Consider the following 18,889-nt stretch of genomic DNA (forward strand, 5'->3'; position numbering starts at 1 on the left):
TCAATAACTCTTTTTAGAACAGATTTAGGGTGAAAATTATAGAAAGCTTTTTGGTAGACTAGTTAATTTTCAACAACTTTCCTTCTTTGCGGTTTTTGTGAATTTTGACAAATAACAGACTTACACTAGGTTAAAAATAGTTTTCAAACATTCACAACTTTGGTACTGGTTTATGGCTCTTAACTAACTTCCAAGGCCCTTAAGGGCTACATAGCCCTCTTTGACTGTTGTAGGAAATTTAATTGTCTACAACTTTTATTCTTTAGGTTTTTTACAAATTTTGATAGATAACAAAGTTACAGAGGATTAAAGTTTGCTTGGTGGTCAACTATGCATTTTGACTTCACTGAAAACATTTTAGTCAATAACTCTTTTAAGAACAGATTGAGGGTAAAAATTACAGAAAGCATTTTGGTAGACTAGTTAATTTGCAACAATTTTCCTTCTTTGCTTTTTTCGTAAATTTTGACATATAACAGACTTACACTAGGTTAAAAATAGTTTTCAAGCATTCACAACTTTGGTACTGGGTTATCGCTCTTAACTACCTTTCTAGGGCCTTAAGGGCTACACAGCCCTCTTTGACTGTTGTAGGAAATTTAATTATCTACAACTTTTATTATTTAGGTTTTTTACAAATTTTGACAGGTAACAGAGTTACAGAGGGTTGAAGTTTGCTTGGTGGTCAACTAGGCATTTTGGGGTTACTGAAAACTTTTTGGGTAATAACTCTTTTCAGTGAAAATTTAGAGCGAAAACTCTTGGAAGCTTTTTTGTAGACAAGTTAATTTCCTACAACTTTTGTTCCTTAAATTTTTCCCGAATTTTGACAAATAACCGACTTACAGTAGGTTAAAAGTCAAGCTTAACCAATCAAATCATTAAGAGCAAAATTCCAATAATCTTATGTAAATCACTCCAAAAACCGACCGAAAATTACAGTAATCAGCTTGTCTACAGCAGCAAATGGCGTGTAACTATTTTTCTTTGTCCTACCGAAAAAAAAAAACAAATGAAATTATCGTTAATGTCCCTCGGATGTGTCATGACGTTTAAATCTTTGTCTATGGGTCGCCCAAAGTGGAAAAAACTCTACCTTAGAAGGTTTGTAGGACTAAAAGCTGTTATTACCCCCCAAAAAAATTATAATGAGACGCTACTGATGTGAATTAGGCCTTCTGTGAAGCAATTACGTTGTTTTTAGAGTGCTTTTTGGTTAATTTTCTGTTTTGTTTTTGTTGCAGAAAAATTATGGATGAACAGTCAAGAGTCACCTTGGAGACCAACAGAAGACTCTAAGAGAGATTCTAGACTTAGAATTTCACCAAGTAAGTTTTTAGTTGAGTGTGGAAAAAACACTTTCCACCTGGTCAATAGAAATTAATTACAAAAGTTACAGTTAGGGTCAAAATATTGTCTTTAAATTGTATTTTTAGCTAAATTTACTGTCTTGAAAAATGTCAAAATTAATTTTAACTGACTTGAAGCTGTCAAATAATGTAACTGTCACTTGTCAAAATTGACGTCAGAATGTTACTTTTAATACCGAAGAATTGTTTTTTTAAAAGACCTTTAGTTACTATCTTGGAATTGTCAAATAACATTTTTTAGAGTGTTGAAATATGTCAAAATTGACGGGAAAACCTTTCATATGTCAAAACTGACATTAGTAATTGTGCTAATATGTTAGAACTGTCAAAATTGTCGTTTAAAAAACCGAATTTTGATTGTCAAAACTGTCATGTGTGATGTGTTTTTAAATTTTGCAAATTATATTTTCTGTGATTTTTTAAGCAAAATTGTCGCACTTTTTAAGTTATTCTTTCAGAACAACGTTACTTGCTTTGAAAAATTATCGATTTGACAATAATTTCGTACTAAAGTAGAACATTTTTGGTCTCGTTCAAAATTTCCGTAACTCTAACCGTTTTCCAGAAATTCGACTTTTTTTCACTTTTTTCGGAAATTGCATCAATATTTGGAAAGTTCCGTATCCCCGTCATTTTTAGAGTTTCAGCGACTGTCAAAAGCTCAAAATGTTCGGTTTGAATTGCTCTTTCACCTCGTACTAACCGCAACACGATTGAATATTTACAGGGTGTTCAAAAAATCACTTTTCACGCTTTTCACAACGCTTTTCAAGTTGTGACTGCGTTTACCCGATTCTAAATGGATGTAAACGTGGTTCCTTGAGTGCAGAAAGTGATTTTGAACATTATTGACCTTTTGGAAAATTTCCGTAACTTTAACTGTTTTTGAGATATTCCAGTTTTTTTAATTTTTCTTCATCAAAATTTTGAAAGTGTTGTATCTTCGACGTTTGTGAAGTTTCAGCGACTGTAAAATACTCAAAATGTTCGTTTTGATGCGTTCTTTCATCTCGTACTAACCGCAGCACGATTTAACATATACAGGGTGTTCAAAAATAGTATAATTTAAAACTAACGTTCTGCCAGTTGTTACCGCGTTTACGCAGTTTTAAGTAAGTGTAAACCTAGCCCACTTGGTGCAGAAAGTAATTTTGAACATTTTTGGTCTCTAGCAAATTTTCCGTAACTCTAACCGTTTCCGAGATATTTGACTTTTTTCACTTTTTTTTGAAAATTGCATCAAAATTTTGAAAATATCGCATCTCCGCCATGTTTGGGATTTCAGCGACCATAAAAAACGCAAATTGTTCGTCTTAAACTGCTCTTTCACCTAATGCTAACCGCAACACGATTAAACATATACAAGGTGTTCAAAAAACAGTAGAATTTGAAACTGATGCTTTGTTAGCTGTGACCGCGTTTACCCATTTCTAAGTAGCTGTAAACCTAGTCCACTGGGTGCAGAAATTAATTTTGAACATTTTTGATCCCTAGCAAAATTTCCGTTACTCTAACCGTTTTCGGGATATTTGACTTTTTTTGGAAATTGTATCAATTTTTTTTAAAATTTCGCATCTCCGCATTTTTGGGGTTTCAGCGACTGTAAAATGCTGAAAATTTTTGTGTCAAACTACTTTTTCACTTAATAACATATACAGGGTGTTCAAGATACATAAAGAATAAAAACTGTTTTTTGGAGAAAAAATCTCGAAAACTGCAAGAGATTGCGACTTAAATCTACATTTTTGCCAATATCCAGGAAATAGGTGTCAGATTGTTTCTAATGGAGAAAACAACAGGATACAAGGTGTCTCAACTCTATTTAGACGCTAAATATCTTCGTATACATTTCAGGAAAAAAAGTTTTAGCTAAAAAATTCATTAAATAATACAGTTTGGTGAATGCGCTGGTTTACTACAATTAGCTACAGGGTGAACACATTTAAACTGTATCCGAAATATGCCAAAGTTTCAGCTGAAATGTTCATGGTTTGGAAAGGTGCTTTCAATGACAATTTACTTGCATGTACAGGGTGGAGCAAACACGTATTGTTTGTCGTAAACTAATGCACCAAAACTCTGGTTTACTGCGTCAATTAGCTATAGGGTGACCACATTTTGAATTGTATCTGAAATAAGCCAGACAAAAAAATGCTTTTTTTTCCTTTAAGGGTGAAGGGGAAACCTTTTAACTGAAGTATAATTCAATTTAAATAAGAGAAAGTGTCGCAAAGGGCGGACGCTCGCGAAAGAAGGGCAATCGGCCCTAAATCGAGGGACAAATGGACGCAGGAACGTGGCAACACGATAAAGATTGACTGTTTTACTACCCCACTTGAGAAGGTTTAAAATGGGGAGCCCTTCGCATTAAGAAAAAGCCCTTTAAACGGGGTGCCGAATGAGTTTAGCGGGTTGCCTATCAATATGGGGGATTTACGCGTTCCTTTGCTTTTTTATGCACACCCTGTCGACACCTGTAAAGGTGAAAAAGTGACGACACGCGACCCTTTTGACAGGGTATTTAAATTTACCCTTTCGACCCTCCCGTTGAATATTCATGCCCTTACGATAATCGCTTTCGACCCACCTGTTACAGGTTATACGAAATTAAAAAGTTAAACTGGGTTTATATTCAAAAGAAGGGTTGTAAAACACTTTACACAGGTAAAACGAATCGTTTTAAGGGTGCATAAAATTTGTTTATGAATTAGGGTGGTTTTTAAGTGATTACCTGTACAACACCAGTTGCTTTTGATTTATGACTATATTTTGTTAGTTTTTTGAACACCCTGTATATGTTGTGAGGTGACAGATCAGTTCAAGACCAACATATTAGGGTTTTTATAATCACTGAAACCCCAAAAATGGCGGAGAAATACAGTTTTCAAAATTTTGAAACAATTTCCAGAAAATATCAAAAAAGTAGAATATCTCGGAAACGGTCAGAGTTACAGAAATTTTGTAAAGGACCAAAAATGTCCAGAAATACTTTTTACACCCAGTAGATGAGGTTTGCACCCACACAAAAACGGGTAAACGCGGTCACAACTGGGAGAGCGATAGTTTCAAATTGAATTGTTTTTTGAAGACCCTGTATATGCTCAATCGTGTTGCAGTTAGCACGAGGTGACAGAGTAGTTGAAGACAAACTTTTTATGGTTTTTACAATCAATAAAACCTCAAAAATGGCGAAAAAATAAAGTTTTCAAAATTTTGAAACAATTTCTAAAAAAATATTAAAAAAGTAGAATATCTCGGAAACGGTTAGAGTTACGAGAATTTTGTAAGAGACCAAAAATGTTCAGAAACACTTTCTGCACCCAATGGACGAGATTTGCACCCACAGTGGCTGAAACCCCAATAATGGCGGAGATATGAAATCTAAAAAAAATCTGTAAAGTATCTCAAAAATGGTTATAGTTGCGAAAATTTTATGGAATAACCAGGTAATTTTGTGACACTCTGTATAATTAAAATTTGCCTAGAAAGATAGTAGACATTTGTATTTACTTTTTTTTAAATTTATAATAAACATATATCAAATGTCGTTAAGGTCGAAATTTGCTTGAACCAAAGCAGTCTACTTAAGCAGTTTATTTAACAATTCAAGTTAATAGCACGCGAAAATGGACCGTAATGACATCATTTTATGACTATTTTTTTCAATTTTTTTCAACAATGTGTCAGACCAATTTTTTAATAGACGACCCTGTATATGCTACTTAAGCGAGAATATAAAGTTAAAAATTCTATTGCTTTTTTCAAAATTTGTTATTTTCTTTTTTTCTTTTCCTTATTATTTATTTTTTCTATTACGTTGTTCCTATTTGTTTTATTTTTTTTCACACTATATTTCTTTGTTATCTTGTCTATTGCTTCTCTATATTGCTTATTAGGTACTCATTTTTCTTGTTTTTTGCTTTCTTTCTTATCTTACCTTTATCCCACAATTTTCTTGTTTTAACACCATTTTTTTTTTAAATTTCTAATACTTGTTTTTGTGTCATTCTAGTGTTTTTTAACTCTTATTTTAGTCGTCTGTTTCGACAGATACGTCAAAGTGTAAACTTTCTGAATTTTAAATTGAACTGTACATACTGTACATTGACCTGAAATTGACATAAAATTCAAATTTTTTTACAGATAATACTAAAGTTAAGTTTTAATATTTGCACAAGTGTATGTTGTGTTCTTTTTTTGATTTAATCAGAAATTAATAAAATATTTTTTTTACTATTAATTTTGTGTCGTAATGTTGCAATCAAAATTTAAAAATCTAGAATAAAATAATATAAAAGTTAGGTTAGGTTAGTAATAAATTATTATAACATACTTTTAATTAAATGCAATTCTCTGTATTGTTTTTACTATAAAATTTAGAAGATAAATTTAATTTTTGAGTTTAAATGTGACGTTCTATAAATATTTAAAAAATCCAAATTTTTAGCGAAATTAAAAAAAATTGCTTTTTTACAAATTAAGGTTATTAAGTTAGGTAGTTATTAAATTTTAGAAGAATTTAAAGTAATCTTTGTCATTGGAAATATCAAAATTTGCATTTTAGACTGAGATATTTTTTTTGTGGCGCCCAACGTAGGTTTCTTCATTTTTTTTTTGGCGCCCAACGTGAATGTTTCTGTTTGAAAACACATTGTTTGGGACATCCTGTATATGCCAAATAAGCCACTGATTCTTTCACTGTTTAGAGTAAATTTCCATAGCACGTGACTCTTTTAAGACGCCATTTCTTTACTTTACACAAAAGTGCTTACTGTATTATCTTACACCTTATACAGGGTGATTCCTTTTCCATTTGCTGGGTGAGAGAATCGTTTCTGGTGGATTATAAGCCACATTAAAAACGATTTGAAATAACACGTGACACTAACGAGAAGGGTGAGTCAGCAAAGGGGAAATATCCACTAATAGTCTGTCAATTGTACGATATTGTTATAGGTCCTGCACTGTCTTGATTGACATTACGTGCATGTGCGTCCACCCTATATTTCGTATTTATCTATAGAAACGAGTAAAAGCATTTCAATTTCAATAAGCCGTCCATATTTTCCGCCAAATGTACGACTCGACCTGGCCATTTATCAAATAAGGCCAGCCTGGACCATTCAATTCCCAAAGGATTGAATTGGAGGAGGATTGTGTTTTTCCCTGTTTTCCTTGTTTACTGCCTGTTTTATAAGGTCGTAAACCTATAAGTTTGCATTCTATCAATTTTTTTGATATAAATCTACTTTAAAAAAAATGAATTTAAGTTTGTATGTACGGTGCCTGAATCTCGAAAATGGTTTGAGTTAGAGACTTAACGCAAAAAATCATATTTTTTCAAATATCTCAGAAACAAGAATGTTTTTTGAGGAAATCGTATTGGTTGTACAAACACGCAATTTTTGCATCTCAGTAAAAAGGTTTTATTATTTTATTACCGTTTTTCAGTGAAATGCACTATTTTACCGTAAAAAAACACAAACTGAAAGTAAAATGTTGAATTTAACGCTCTGCCAGTTATGCCCGCGTTTATCTGGTTCTAAATGGGTGTCCACTGAGTAAAAAAGTCATTCTCAACATTTTTGGTCTCTTGCAAAATTTCTGTATCTCTTACAGTTTCCGAGATATTCGACTGTTTTTACTTTTTTGTTTGAAAACTGCTCCAAATTTTAAAAAAATTTATATCTCCACCATTTTTGGAGTTTCAGCGACTGAAAAAAGCTCAAAATGTTTGTCTGGAGCTGCTCTCTCACCTCGTGATAACCGCAACACGATTTAACATGAACAGGGTGTTCAAAAAACAGTAAAACTCAAAACTAATGCTCTGCCAGTTGTGACCACGTTCACTCAATTCTAGGAGAGTGTAAATTGAACCACAGGGTGCAGAAACTCATTCTGAACATTTTTGATCTCTTGCAAAATTTCTGTAACTCTTACAGTTTCGGAGATATTCGACTGTTTTTACTTTTTTGTTTGAAAACTGCTCCAAATTTTTAAAAATTTTATATTTGCACCATTTTTGGATTTCCGGCGAATGAAAAAATCTCAAAATGTTTGTCTGGTCCTGCTCTTTCACCTCGTGATAACCGCAACATAATTTCACATATACAGGGTGTTGAAAAAAAATAAAAAGAATAACAATGAAATTTGAAATTAGCACTCTGCCAATTCTGAAAGCTTTCATCAGATTCTAAGTGGGTGTAAACCTAGTCCATTGGGTGCAGAAAGTCATGCTTAACATTTTTGGTGTCTTGGAAAAATTCCTTAACTGTAATCGTTTCCCAGATATATGACTTTTTTTGAAAATTGGTGAGTATTTCCAAAAAAAGTAAAAAAGGTCAAATATCTAGAAAACAGTTAGCGTTACAAACATTTTGCATGAGACCAAAAATGTTCAGAAAAACTTTTTGCACCCGGTGGACTATGTTTGAACCCACTTATAATCGAGTAAACGTGGTCAAAACTAGCGGAGCGTTAGTTTCAGTTTTAACTGTTTTTTAAACACTCTGTATATATTCAATCATGTTGCGGTTAGCACGAGGTGAAAGAGCAGTTCAAGACAAACCTTTTGAGCTTCTTACAGTCCCTGAAACCTCAAAAATAGCAGAAATACGGAACTATCAAAATATTTAGGCAATTTCCAAAAAAAATCGAGTATCTCGGAAATGGTAAGCGTTACGAAAATTTCACGAGAGACCAAAAATGTTTTGACTGATTTTGTCCACTCTAAAAAGTCTAAAAACCTTGCAAATCTGGCCTGTAAAGCTGTTTTAGTAGGTTTGAAAGCTGTTTTCAGCCTGCAAATGTTGTATTTTGTCAAAAGCACTAAATTAGTTAACTTTTTCGTAATTCATTTATCATTGCATTTCCTACTATAAGAATAATTATAAAATTTTCAGTGTCTTTTAAATCATTATTTAAATCCAAAATGTGCACTTTTTCAACAAAATCTAAAAATTTTTATAAAAACAGATTTTTTAGTGCAGAATTTTTCTAAAACACACTGTATTCTGTGTCAAAAAAAATGATGTGACAATTTTCTAATTAACGTAGTTATTCTCTATTTTATCTGGCCAAAAATTTAATTAATATTCGTTTATTAGTGGAATAAAAGTAAAATTGAGGAAAACTCGGACAGAAGTTCATATCAATATTAATAACCGTCAATTTATCAAAAAGACATTAAAACTGTTCATAAAGGCGCAAAATATGAAACTTTCAAACATTAATTAATTTAATTATCAAACTTTCAGACGTTTTAATGTACGTTTCGCCATTATTTATCTGCTTAATATTAGATTAGCTGCCTTTCTTCCGTTCTATAGTTTTTATTAATTTTTAACAAGTTCCGGTGAAGTATATGAAGTTTATATACCCATCAATTTGTTATTGAAACCCCACAGAATTGCATTAGGAAACACCCTAATTGGTCCCCAACGATATAAGGGTTGAAATGTTTAATTAAATAAATTGAAGGGGTGGGGAACGGTAATTTATGGTATCGATAATTGGAAATTTATTTGATTGTCAAGAAAATAGGAATGGGCTAAATGTTCTGAAAATGTATGATATTTACAATAAAAAGTTAATACACTTTAACTCCCTCTAGCGCCCAAATGGTCAGACTTAAAGTTGCCATTGTAACGTCACGTGATAGCCCAATTTATTGGCTACCAATGGTATTCTAGCATGTTTATAGGAAATGTTTTAAATAAACAAGTTATGTACGATTGAGTGGAACGATGCAAATTATTGTGTTTTTAGTGAACTACCGTTCTATTGGAGTATTCGACCTTAACAAAATTGTTTTTTCAAACTAATTTTTATTTCAGGAATACAGTTTTGGTGTCAGAACAGCTTTAGATACTCCCGTTTTCCAGAAAATACTTAATATTTGCCATTTTTTGAAATTCCAATTTCCTGAATTTTGCAGGTACCTCTAAAAATTCAGATTTTTATTTTTGACGGTAAAACAGTGCCTCCTACGAGAAAATAGCGTACCTAGATCGTAAAAGTTGTATACTGTCGAGGTGCATTGGCTGTAAAAATTTCAGACTGCCAAATTGAACCGTTTTCGAGATATTTAGAAGAAAGTTGATAAACGCACAAAAAATTAGATTTTTCTCCTAACTCAAGCACACCCTGTATTGTTGACTATGAATCCTGAAAATTACAGTAATAATTGATACTTTTATTACAAAATTCTGTCAGTTTGGAGACATAAATTATTTTTATACTTATTAAAGATAATAAATTGAAACTGACACAGAAATGCATTTTGTGACATAAATACAAAACCAATCAGTTTGAAAAACTGTACAATATTATACAGGGTGTCCCATTAACAAAAAACCAGTAAAGTTTCTTCTGTCTTGGTTGTTATCAGACACACCCTAGTAATCTAAGTTTCACTCGTTATAGTTTGTCAAAATCAAAGCTATGTAGTCAAAGCAAAATCGAAAATTGTCAACAACTTGAGAGTAAAAAAAGTTGTCAAAATACATGGTTCAATTGAACTACAAAATGAATGAGTTGTCAGAGTAAAATAATTGTCAAATATTAGTAAACAGTAAAATGGTCGAGACTTTAAAGTTGAAAACTATAAAATCTAGATTAAGTCAAAATACAAATATGTCAAAATATTAAGTTGTCAGAGTAAGATCGGAAATTGTCACAACATTATAGTAGGTTATACAGGGTGATTTCTATGCAGCAACTGCGTGTACAATTTCACTAAAAATTAAAAAAAAAGACGCAAATATTATCGTTATCTAAATATGTATCAATAATCGACTTAATCGTAATTCAAGATGGTTACGCGAACGTAGTATCGTTGACTCGGATTCAACGAGCTTTAAAGTATGTCATTATTTATAATTGTCAATAAATATGTATATATCTCGGGCAAACAGAACACCTTTTTCCTAAGACGTTTATGTTTTTCAGCCTAGAGAGATAAGATTCCGATAATATGCACTCGGTTGTATGAATAGTATGAATATTTCAGAAAAAACATCGATAATTGCCTATTAAATTATTATTGTTGCTTGCAGACAGTGTTGCCAACACTAAAATGACCGAATTACCCCAAAAAAGTTTTCTTGAAGTTTAAGTATTTTTATACTTTGCAAATGTCCTTTTTTTGCTTCATAGAATGGTTTTTGACAGTTTGCAGGATTTTGACATATCTTCACGTCATATCTGTCAAAAATCTGACGCAGTCCAATTTCTTTTTCTAACCCTGTATACACACAAACCCCCCCTTAACCTTCGTGTGGTTCGAATTCCCCAAAGTTGGAGAATGATTACCATACCTGGCAACACTGCTTGCAGGTCAACTGTTAAGTGTTTAATCAGCTTTTCAAGTACCCCATTACGTTTGCTTTTGGAGTAATAATATTAGAAAATTTAATAATAAAATTATTTGAGGCTAAAAATAGGTTGAAAAGTGAAATTAAAAGGTACTCAAAAAATCACTTTAACGTATCCGTTTTAAGAGAATCTATGGATTTGCAAATATATTAATTTACATCATTTTTTCCCTGAAAAACCTAACAGTTTGGCAACGTCGCACTACATCAAAACTCAGTAGTTCTACAATGTTTTTTACCACAAAACGTAAAAAAGCGTAAATATTTAACACCTTTTTTTAAAAAATTTCTTCTTACACAAAAACGGCAGGAATACAGAATTTTCAAATTCAAAGACTAAAAAAGTGGAATATCTCGATAACGGTTAGAGTTACGGAAATTTTGCGAGAGAGCAAAAATGTTCACAGTCACTTTCTGCACCCAGTTTACACCACCACACAAATAGGAATATTAAAATTATCTTAGGAACAAAGCAAAACAATTAATTAATTTTTTTAGTTGTTCTTTGTATATTTTTGACTAACCTTTTTGATTTGGTTCTTGGAATAAAAACAGTCAAAACATGGACTAGAAAAGTAGCAATTTTCGTGTTTCTGGTTCACTCTGTACATAAAAATAGAATGAAATTATGTATTAAGCGGGGGTGGACCGTGTTTACACAGTATAAATAAGGGTCTGAAGTAAATGCAGCTGACCAGACCAAAAAGAACCCCTTGAACTTGCAAAATATATTCAGAGAAACGGTCTTTAATGTCGCTTTTTAGGGCACTTTTAAAGGGCAAATTTCTCGCTCTTAATGCATAGAAAATTCGAACCTTTTTCCCGGTCAAAGGTTCACTTTTAAACCACTCACTTATGTATAAGGAATACAATTTAAAGGAGTGTTTTATTCATTCATTCAACATCACTGAAAATTCCTCGTTTTTTCGGTGATGAAATACCTGTCGCAGAATAAATATTATTATCAATTCAGATCAAACTTATTTACTTATAATATTAATAACACCTGCTTTATATATAGTTATCTGTTTTGAAATGTATGTATTAAAGCTATGTAAATACCGGCCATATAAAGATATTTTAAGATTAGTTTTTATTTCGCCGGCTGGCTGACAGTTAAGGATATTTTAAATAATATATTATAAATTACGTTAATTTCAAAATAATATAAATGTATTAGCCGATAAGCGGCTAACTTAATTATGGCGCTTAATCCCTGATGAGACAGCTGAAACGTCACTCTTTAATTCTTCCCTAATCTTAATAATTTTAAACTCGTCATGCAAAATGTACCCAAATTAAAGTAGTTTAAGAAGGAAATAATAATGTTTCTCTTGTTATTAAAATAAACCTTGACGCATGAGGACAGGAGCTCCTGCAGACAAGAACAGGCTTAACCAGCTTAGAGCTGGACGACCATAGAGCAAACCAATGGCAGAAACCTAGAAAGCCTAAATTCCAAGGACAGAAGCATGCTGAAAACACTGCGACAAAAGAGGAAGCAAATTCGAGCCATTCACGGCAACAACAGGATTGTCTACGAGAAGAGGGACAAAGCAGACCTTTGCCGACACATTAGAGAGACAACTTCAGGAGAACAACATCGACGAGGATAACGCCGACGCCTGGAAAAACATCATGAACAGACCACCCAATCCGGCACGCGACGTCAGAGGAGCTACAGGAAATCCTGCGGAACCTCAACATCAGAAAGGCACCAGGATGGAACGAGATAGGAAACATTGCGCTCAAGAAACTTCCAAGGCGCGGGATAGCGAAAAAAATTCAATTTGAAATCAAGGTTATGTCTCTTTCAAAATTTCTGTAACTCTAACCTTTTTGAAGATATTTTACTTTTTTGATTTTTTTTTGGAAATTGCATTAAAATATTAAAAATTTCGTATTTTCACCATTTTGAGGGTTTCAGCGACTCTCAATAACCCAAATGTTTGTCTCAAACTGCTCTTTCATCTCGTACTAACCGCACACAATATTGGACATATACATAGTGTTCAAAACGAGAAAAAAAAACTTCAATTTGAAATTAAGGTTATGCCAGTTGTGACCATGTTCATCCGATTCTAAATAGATGTAAACCTAGTCCGCTGGGTGCAGAGAGTAATTCTGAACATTTTTGGTCTCTTTCAAATTTCTGTAACTCAAACCGTTTCTGAGATATTCGATTTTGTAAAAAAAATTAAAATTCCGTATCTCCCTCATTTTTAGGCTTTCAGCGACTGTGAAAGACTGATATGTATCAAATTGCAGAGCAAAAAAATTCATATTTTTGACATAATGACAATCTTCTGACAACTCTAAAAATTGGAAAATTTTTGAAAAATTCTAAATTTTCGATTTTAAAACCGATAACAACGTCAAAACACGAAAATTTAGGTTAAGTTAGGTTAGGTTTAGTATTTCCTTATTTTGGAAAATCGTTTTTTTCAACAAGACAAATATCTCGAAAACTGTTAAAAAAAACAATTTAGTGGTTGATCTCGTTGTTGAAACGTGACGTCATCCTCATTTTGTTTGATTCCTACTATACCACATTAAAAACAAGCATTTTTGATATGATATATGTATAAGTTAAAATTATAATTTTTAGGAGTAAATCAACCTTTATCCGATTGTTTTAGCAATCAGATTACCTATACTTTATGACGTTTCTAACCTATAATGAACCGATAACAGTTAATCAACGATAATTAATAATTGCTGATTAATGACAATTTAACGAAGAATTGTAATAACGCAGCACTGTAATAATTGACAAAAGTTGTTTTTCTGCGAAATATCTCAAAAACGTGAGTAGCATTAACTTGATGGGTTATTCTCGCAAATTTTGTTTTTTTTTTGCTAAATTCTACTGGACCTGTTTGAAGTGCAAGTTTCATTCATTCATTTTTCTAGTAAACTGAACTCAATTTGGAACAGTTTTAAATTGGAAAATATGAGAGAATGACCTTTTCCGCCCCCCTTTGGAGGGTGGTGAAATATACGGGGGTGCATGACATTAAAACTCAAATTCCCATGAACTTCCGTGGTCTGGCCAGTGGCTATTTGACGATCAGTTTCTTAAGGAACGCGATCCAGATCACTCGGATCATGTTATTGGCCGTGTTGGTGATCACGTGCGTTAGCGCGCTTTTTTACAAACTTATAATCGCTTTTCTCTTATACTTAATATGAGTGATGTCAACTAGAATTACAGGTGAGCAACGCTCTGAGTGATCTCTTATCAATATTCTAAGACACCCATATATAATCTATCGATAACGTTACTTATAGTAATATGTTATTTTAAATATTCAGTGTGCGGTTAATCATTGGTACTTCAACATGACATCGACACTTTTAAACGGGCCTTATAAGAATTATTTTCAACCAAATAGCTCATCAGTGCCTAATTTGAATAATTTTGCTTATCCAAGTAAGTACCACTTGTGTGACTCACTTTTTGTTTTTAGCTTATTTATTTGAGTGTTGTTTATGATCCACTTGATATTTCTAAAAATAGTTGGTTGAGTAAAATTTTATTTTTTTTTCTTTAGTAAATCGGACAGGTACGGTCCTGATATTTGGCGTAAATCTTCCATAACATTGTCAAATCAAAAAAATTATTAAGGTCGATATTCGCTTGCACTAAATGGCCAAACTAACGCAAACCCCATTAGGAGAGTTGCGGTGTTTCAGACAAATTTGACCCTTACGAAAATTGTAATTTGCACAAAACCAGTTTCAGGAAAATTGACGACACTGGTCGCTTTGAATAACTCGCTTATTTGACAGCTGACGTTAAAACGTCTCTGAAGGAAAAAGATAGCCCAAGGTGTGAGCTTTCAGAAAACATTTCAACATTGATTGATAGAGTGTTCCGTTTGGCCGCCAGAGGGCTCCAAAGTTGACTTAATATTTTTCTAGACTCTCATCACTCTAAATTATTTGACAGGTTTTTAAAAAAAATCGGGCAGTTACGGCCCTGAAACTTGGCAGAGTAATTATCAAATTCAGAGCCGTAACAAAATTATTAAGGTCGATTTTCGCTTGCACTAAATGGCCAAACTAACGCAAACCCCATTAGGAAGGTGGCGGTGTTTCAGGCAAATTTGGCCCTTACGAAAATTGTCATTTGCACAAAACCAGTTTCTGGAAAATTGACGACACTGGTCGCTCTGACCTTGAATAACTCGCTTATTTGACAGCTGACGTTAAAACGTCCCTGAAGCAAAAAGATAGCCCAAAGTGTCAGCTTTCAGGAAATGTGTCAACATTGCTCGATAAGTGACAACGTTTGGCCGCTAGAGAGCGTCAAAGTCACTAGATGAAAAAAACGGGGATTTTTTTTACTCTTGTCGTTTTGACCCGCTTACTTGACAGGTGACGTATGACACTGAAGCAAAAAAATATCGCAAGGTGCGAGCTTTCACAAAATATGTCAACATTGATTGATAGAGTCCTCCGTTTGGCCGCCAGAGGGCTCCAAATTTCACTGAATATTTTCCTTGACTCTTATCACTCTAAATTATTTGAAGGGTTTTTAAAAGATAATCGGCAGATACGGTACTGATATTTTGCGCAAATCAAGCACAGCTAGTGTCAAATCCAGGGCCGTAACAAAACTGTTAAAAAAAATTTATAAGGTCGATTTTCGCTTGCACTAAGTGGCCAAACTAACGCAAAACCCATTAGGATAGGCCGGTTTTTCAAGCAACTTTGACCCTTACGAAAATTGTCCTTTACACAAAAACAACTTTTCAGAAAATTTTCAAGTATTGTGGCAGACCTTGTAGGTCACGTGACCGTGTTTTCCAAAATTTCCAGAGGCAAATCAACCCTTAACTAGTCAGAACGTGTTTCTGGTGCACCCTGTCACTAAACAGTAAATAACACGATAATTTGCAACACTTTGTATAAACTTTTATATGCCACTGGATAGCCAATAAAATGAGCTTTCCATTGACGTATAAAAGTTGATTGGTTACTGGTACGGTTTGGCCGCCAGAGGGCTCTAAAGTTGACTGAATGTTTTTGTTTTTAGCTTATTATTTGAGTGTGGTTTATGATCCACTTGAAACGTCTAAAAATGGTCAACTAATTAATTTCTGGCAGAAATTAATGAATCGAAAAAAAAAAACGGAAAAGGCAATAATATCCGATAATTGGACCAATTTACTATTGGCCGATATCAAATGCATCGATGCAGTTAAACGATTCTTTTAATTGAAATGATATTTTCTGCTGTTTTGATAAATTCGAGTCCCCAGAAGTTGGAGACGTTCAATTTGTGGGGTTAATTGCTCAAATCGGTCACAAAAAGCCAACAATTATTGTTTTTGGGCCGATTAATTGCCCTGGAAATGGGGAAAATGTCTGAAGTCATTCTTAACTTTGATTACCTCCATATCTTTCAATTTTAGCAAAATACTGTTAATGTAGAATGTTTGGCAAAAACTTAAGTTATATTATTTACTAATAAAAAAATAACTGAAAATCTGGTTTAAAAAAAATTTTTTGGCAATATCTCAAAAATTCATTGAGCCAGAAAAATTTCCGTAACTCTAACAGTTTTCGAAATATTTGGCATTTTTTATTTATTTTTTTGTAAATTGCATCAAAATTTTGATAACACTATTTTTGGGGTTTTAGCGATTGCAAAATGCTAAAAACGTTGCGTGCTAACTGTAGAACGATTTAACGTATACAGAGTGTTCAAAAACGTTTAAGGGATTGGTAATAAAATTTTTAAGTATTAATTAGTAAAGAAACGTAAAAAATCAATTTGACAACACTGTAAATGTATTATGTTAAACTCAATTCAAGTCAATCTGTGTCTTGACAATTTCGTACCATACATGGTGTCCCAGAAAATACGGTTGTGATTTGAAACGTATTTTAGTGTCAGATTACATACTAATACAGAGTGTATCAAGATAAGCGAATTCTGAATGAATAAAAAAGTCTCTAATGGACTTAGATCAGGAGATTCAGCAGGCAAGTGATGCAACATTTCATAGTTTTGACTAGGAAAATTTGGCGCAATTTACTGGAAAATCCAGTTGAATATGTCAATATTCCATCACTTTAATATGATTTAAAATGGTTGATTCATCGTCAATTTTAGATAAGAAAACTTGGCTAATTAGGTAAACATTGTCGGAAGCTTTGACACATTTGAATGTCCTAATCCCACTAATATTTTACTTTGGAGGTTGGGTTTTTATCAATATTTCTGTTTTGCTCGTTTACGGTATTAGTTTTTATTACTTCACGTATACAGGGTGGTCCAAATTCGTCCAAGTTAAGCTGTAAATTGAGGGTATTTGGATGTGGCACATGTGATGACATACGAAATCTCGAAAACGGTCAGAGCCACACAACAAACAAACACGATCCTGTAATTTGCTACACCCTGTATAGATTTCACAAAAACCAATCGAGTGACTGATATGATAGGAAAGAGGACTAGAAGAGGTTTATTTTGAGTGATTTACGCACCCTGTAAGTCAAAAAATGGAAGGGTTATTCATTTTTCGAAATTCGAGTGTTCGTTTTGAAAGTTTTGTTCAAATTTCCGTGCAACTGGATTTTGTCAAATATCTCGAAAACGGTTAAATATACAAAAATTTTGTAGGGTAGCTAATTTGTTCAGAATTAATCGTACAATCTCGTTATGTAACTTTAAGAGTCCGCTAAACCCTTTAAAGGACGTCAGGGAGGACTAACAAACACGGCCCTGTTTTTGCGTCACCTTGTATATATTTTACAAGAACCCATCGAGTAACTGGTATGACAGAAAAGAGGACCAGAAGAGCTTCATTTTGAGTGGTTTACGCACGCTGTAAGTCAAAAAATGGCGGAGTTATTCAATTTTGAAAATTCAAGTGTCCGATTTGAAAGTTTTGATCAAAGTATCGTAGAACGGGTTTTTGTCGAATATCTCGAAAACGGTTAAATATGCAAAAATTTTGTAGGATAGCTAATTTGTTCAGAATTAATCGTACAATCTCGTTATGTAACTTTAAGAGTCCGCTAAACCCTTTAAAGGACGTCAGGGGAGGACTAACAAACACGGCCCTGTTTTTGCGTCACCTTGTATATATTTTACAAGAACCCATCGAGTAACTGGTATGACATAAAAGAGGACTAGCAGAGCTTCATTTTGAGTGGTTTACGCACGCTTTAAGTCAAAAAATGGCGGAGTTATTCAATTTTGAAAATTCAAGTGTCCGATTTGAAAGTTTTGGTCAAAGTATCGTAGAACGGGTTTTTGTCGAATATCTCGAAAACGGTTAAAAATACGTGCATTTTGCAAGAGAGCTAAATTGTCCAGAATTAACCGTAGAATTTAGCTATGAAACTTTTAAAACGCGTCAAAGTTCCTAAAGGACGTCAGGTGCCGACAAACAAAATGACACTATTTTGTAAGTACTTTCCACCCTCTAAGCATAATTTGGACCGCTGTGTATGCGAAAAAAGTGCGTTTTTTTCCTGACAGACGCCTAATTTAGTCCCTCGGACGTTGTCGAGAAAAGTCGTTAGGCATATGTACATCGGATCCTGTTTTATTTATGAATGCGGGGACATAAGAAGGTCCATTTGGAGACCGAAGTGTCCATCTAGAGGCGTCTCGGGTAGTTTAGTTCTTACGGCCCCCCTGGGAACACTGACCCTCCGCTATTATTTTTCGGCCCGCCAGGACTACCGGCTTTTGCATATATCCTACTTTATACGACTCCTTATTTTCCCACTTTTACCAGTAAATTTCCGTTTGAACGTGCCGAGCAATGGACTTGTTTCTTTCCCTCCCTTTTATCTTGATGAAGTAGATTTTCAGACAAAATTCCTTTAAACTATAGATGTATAAAGTGAATCATTTCCTGATACAAATTACCTGGAAACCAGTGTTTTCCATTTCAAAAAAATTACTAGAAATTTTGTAATAATTACATGTTTTTCCATGAATATTTCAAAATGATTTTTTTTTTCATTCAAAAGCCAAAAACTACACAATTTTAGGTGGGACACCCTATATATTTAATTCTGCTTGCCGATGCCTACTTGATGGCCTACTATGTGGTGTACAAAAAGTGGACCCTTCCTGAGATATTCAGTGTCAAAACCGTCATTACTTACAATAGGGAA

At 33.4% G+C, this 18,889-nt stretch overlaps 1 protein-coding gene across 1 annotated transcript in view; it reads left to right on the forward strand.

The window, feature by feature from the left end:
- The window catches only part of LOC145736091 (uncharacterized), a 97,076-nt gene that overhangs the window by 57,018 nt on the left and 21,169 nt on the right, over positions 1–18,889 (forward strand). Inside the window, 1 exon segment of the mRNA XM_081990343.1 lies at positions 1,245–1,328. Within this exon segment, the coding sequence (XP_081846469.1) occupies positions 1,245–1,328 (84 nt within the window).

This window comes from Ips typographus, linkage group LG11 (genome assembly GCF_016097725.1).
Source record: "Ips typographus isolate SLU linkage group LG11, UJ_Ityp_2.0, whole genome shotgun sequence".
Lineage (NCBI taxonomy): Eukaryota > Metazoa > Arthropoda > Insecta > Coleoptera > Curculionidae > Ips > Ips typographus.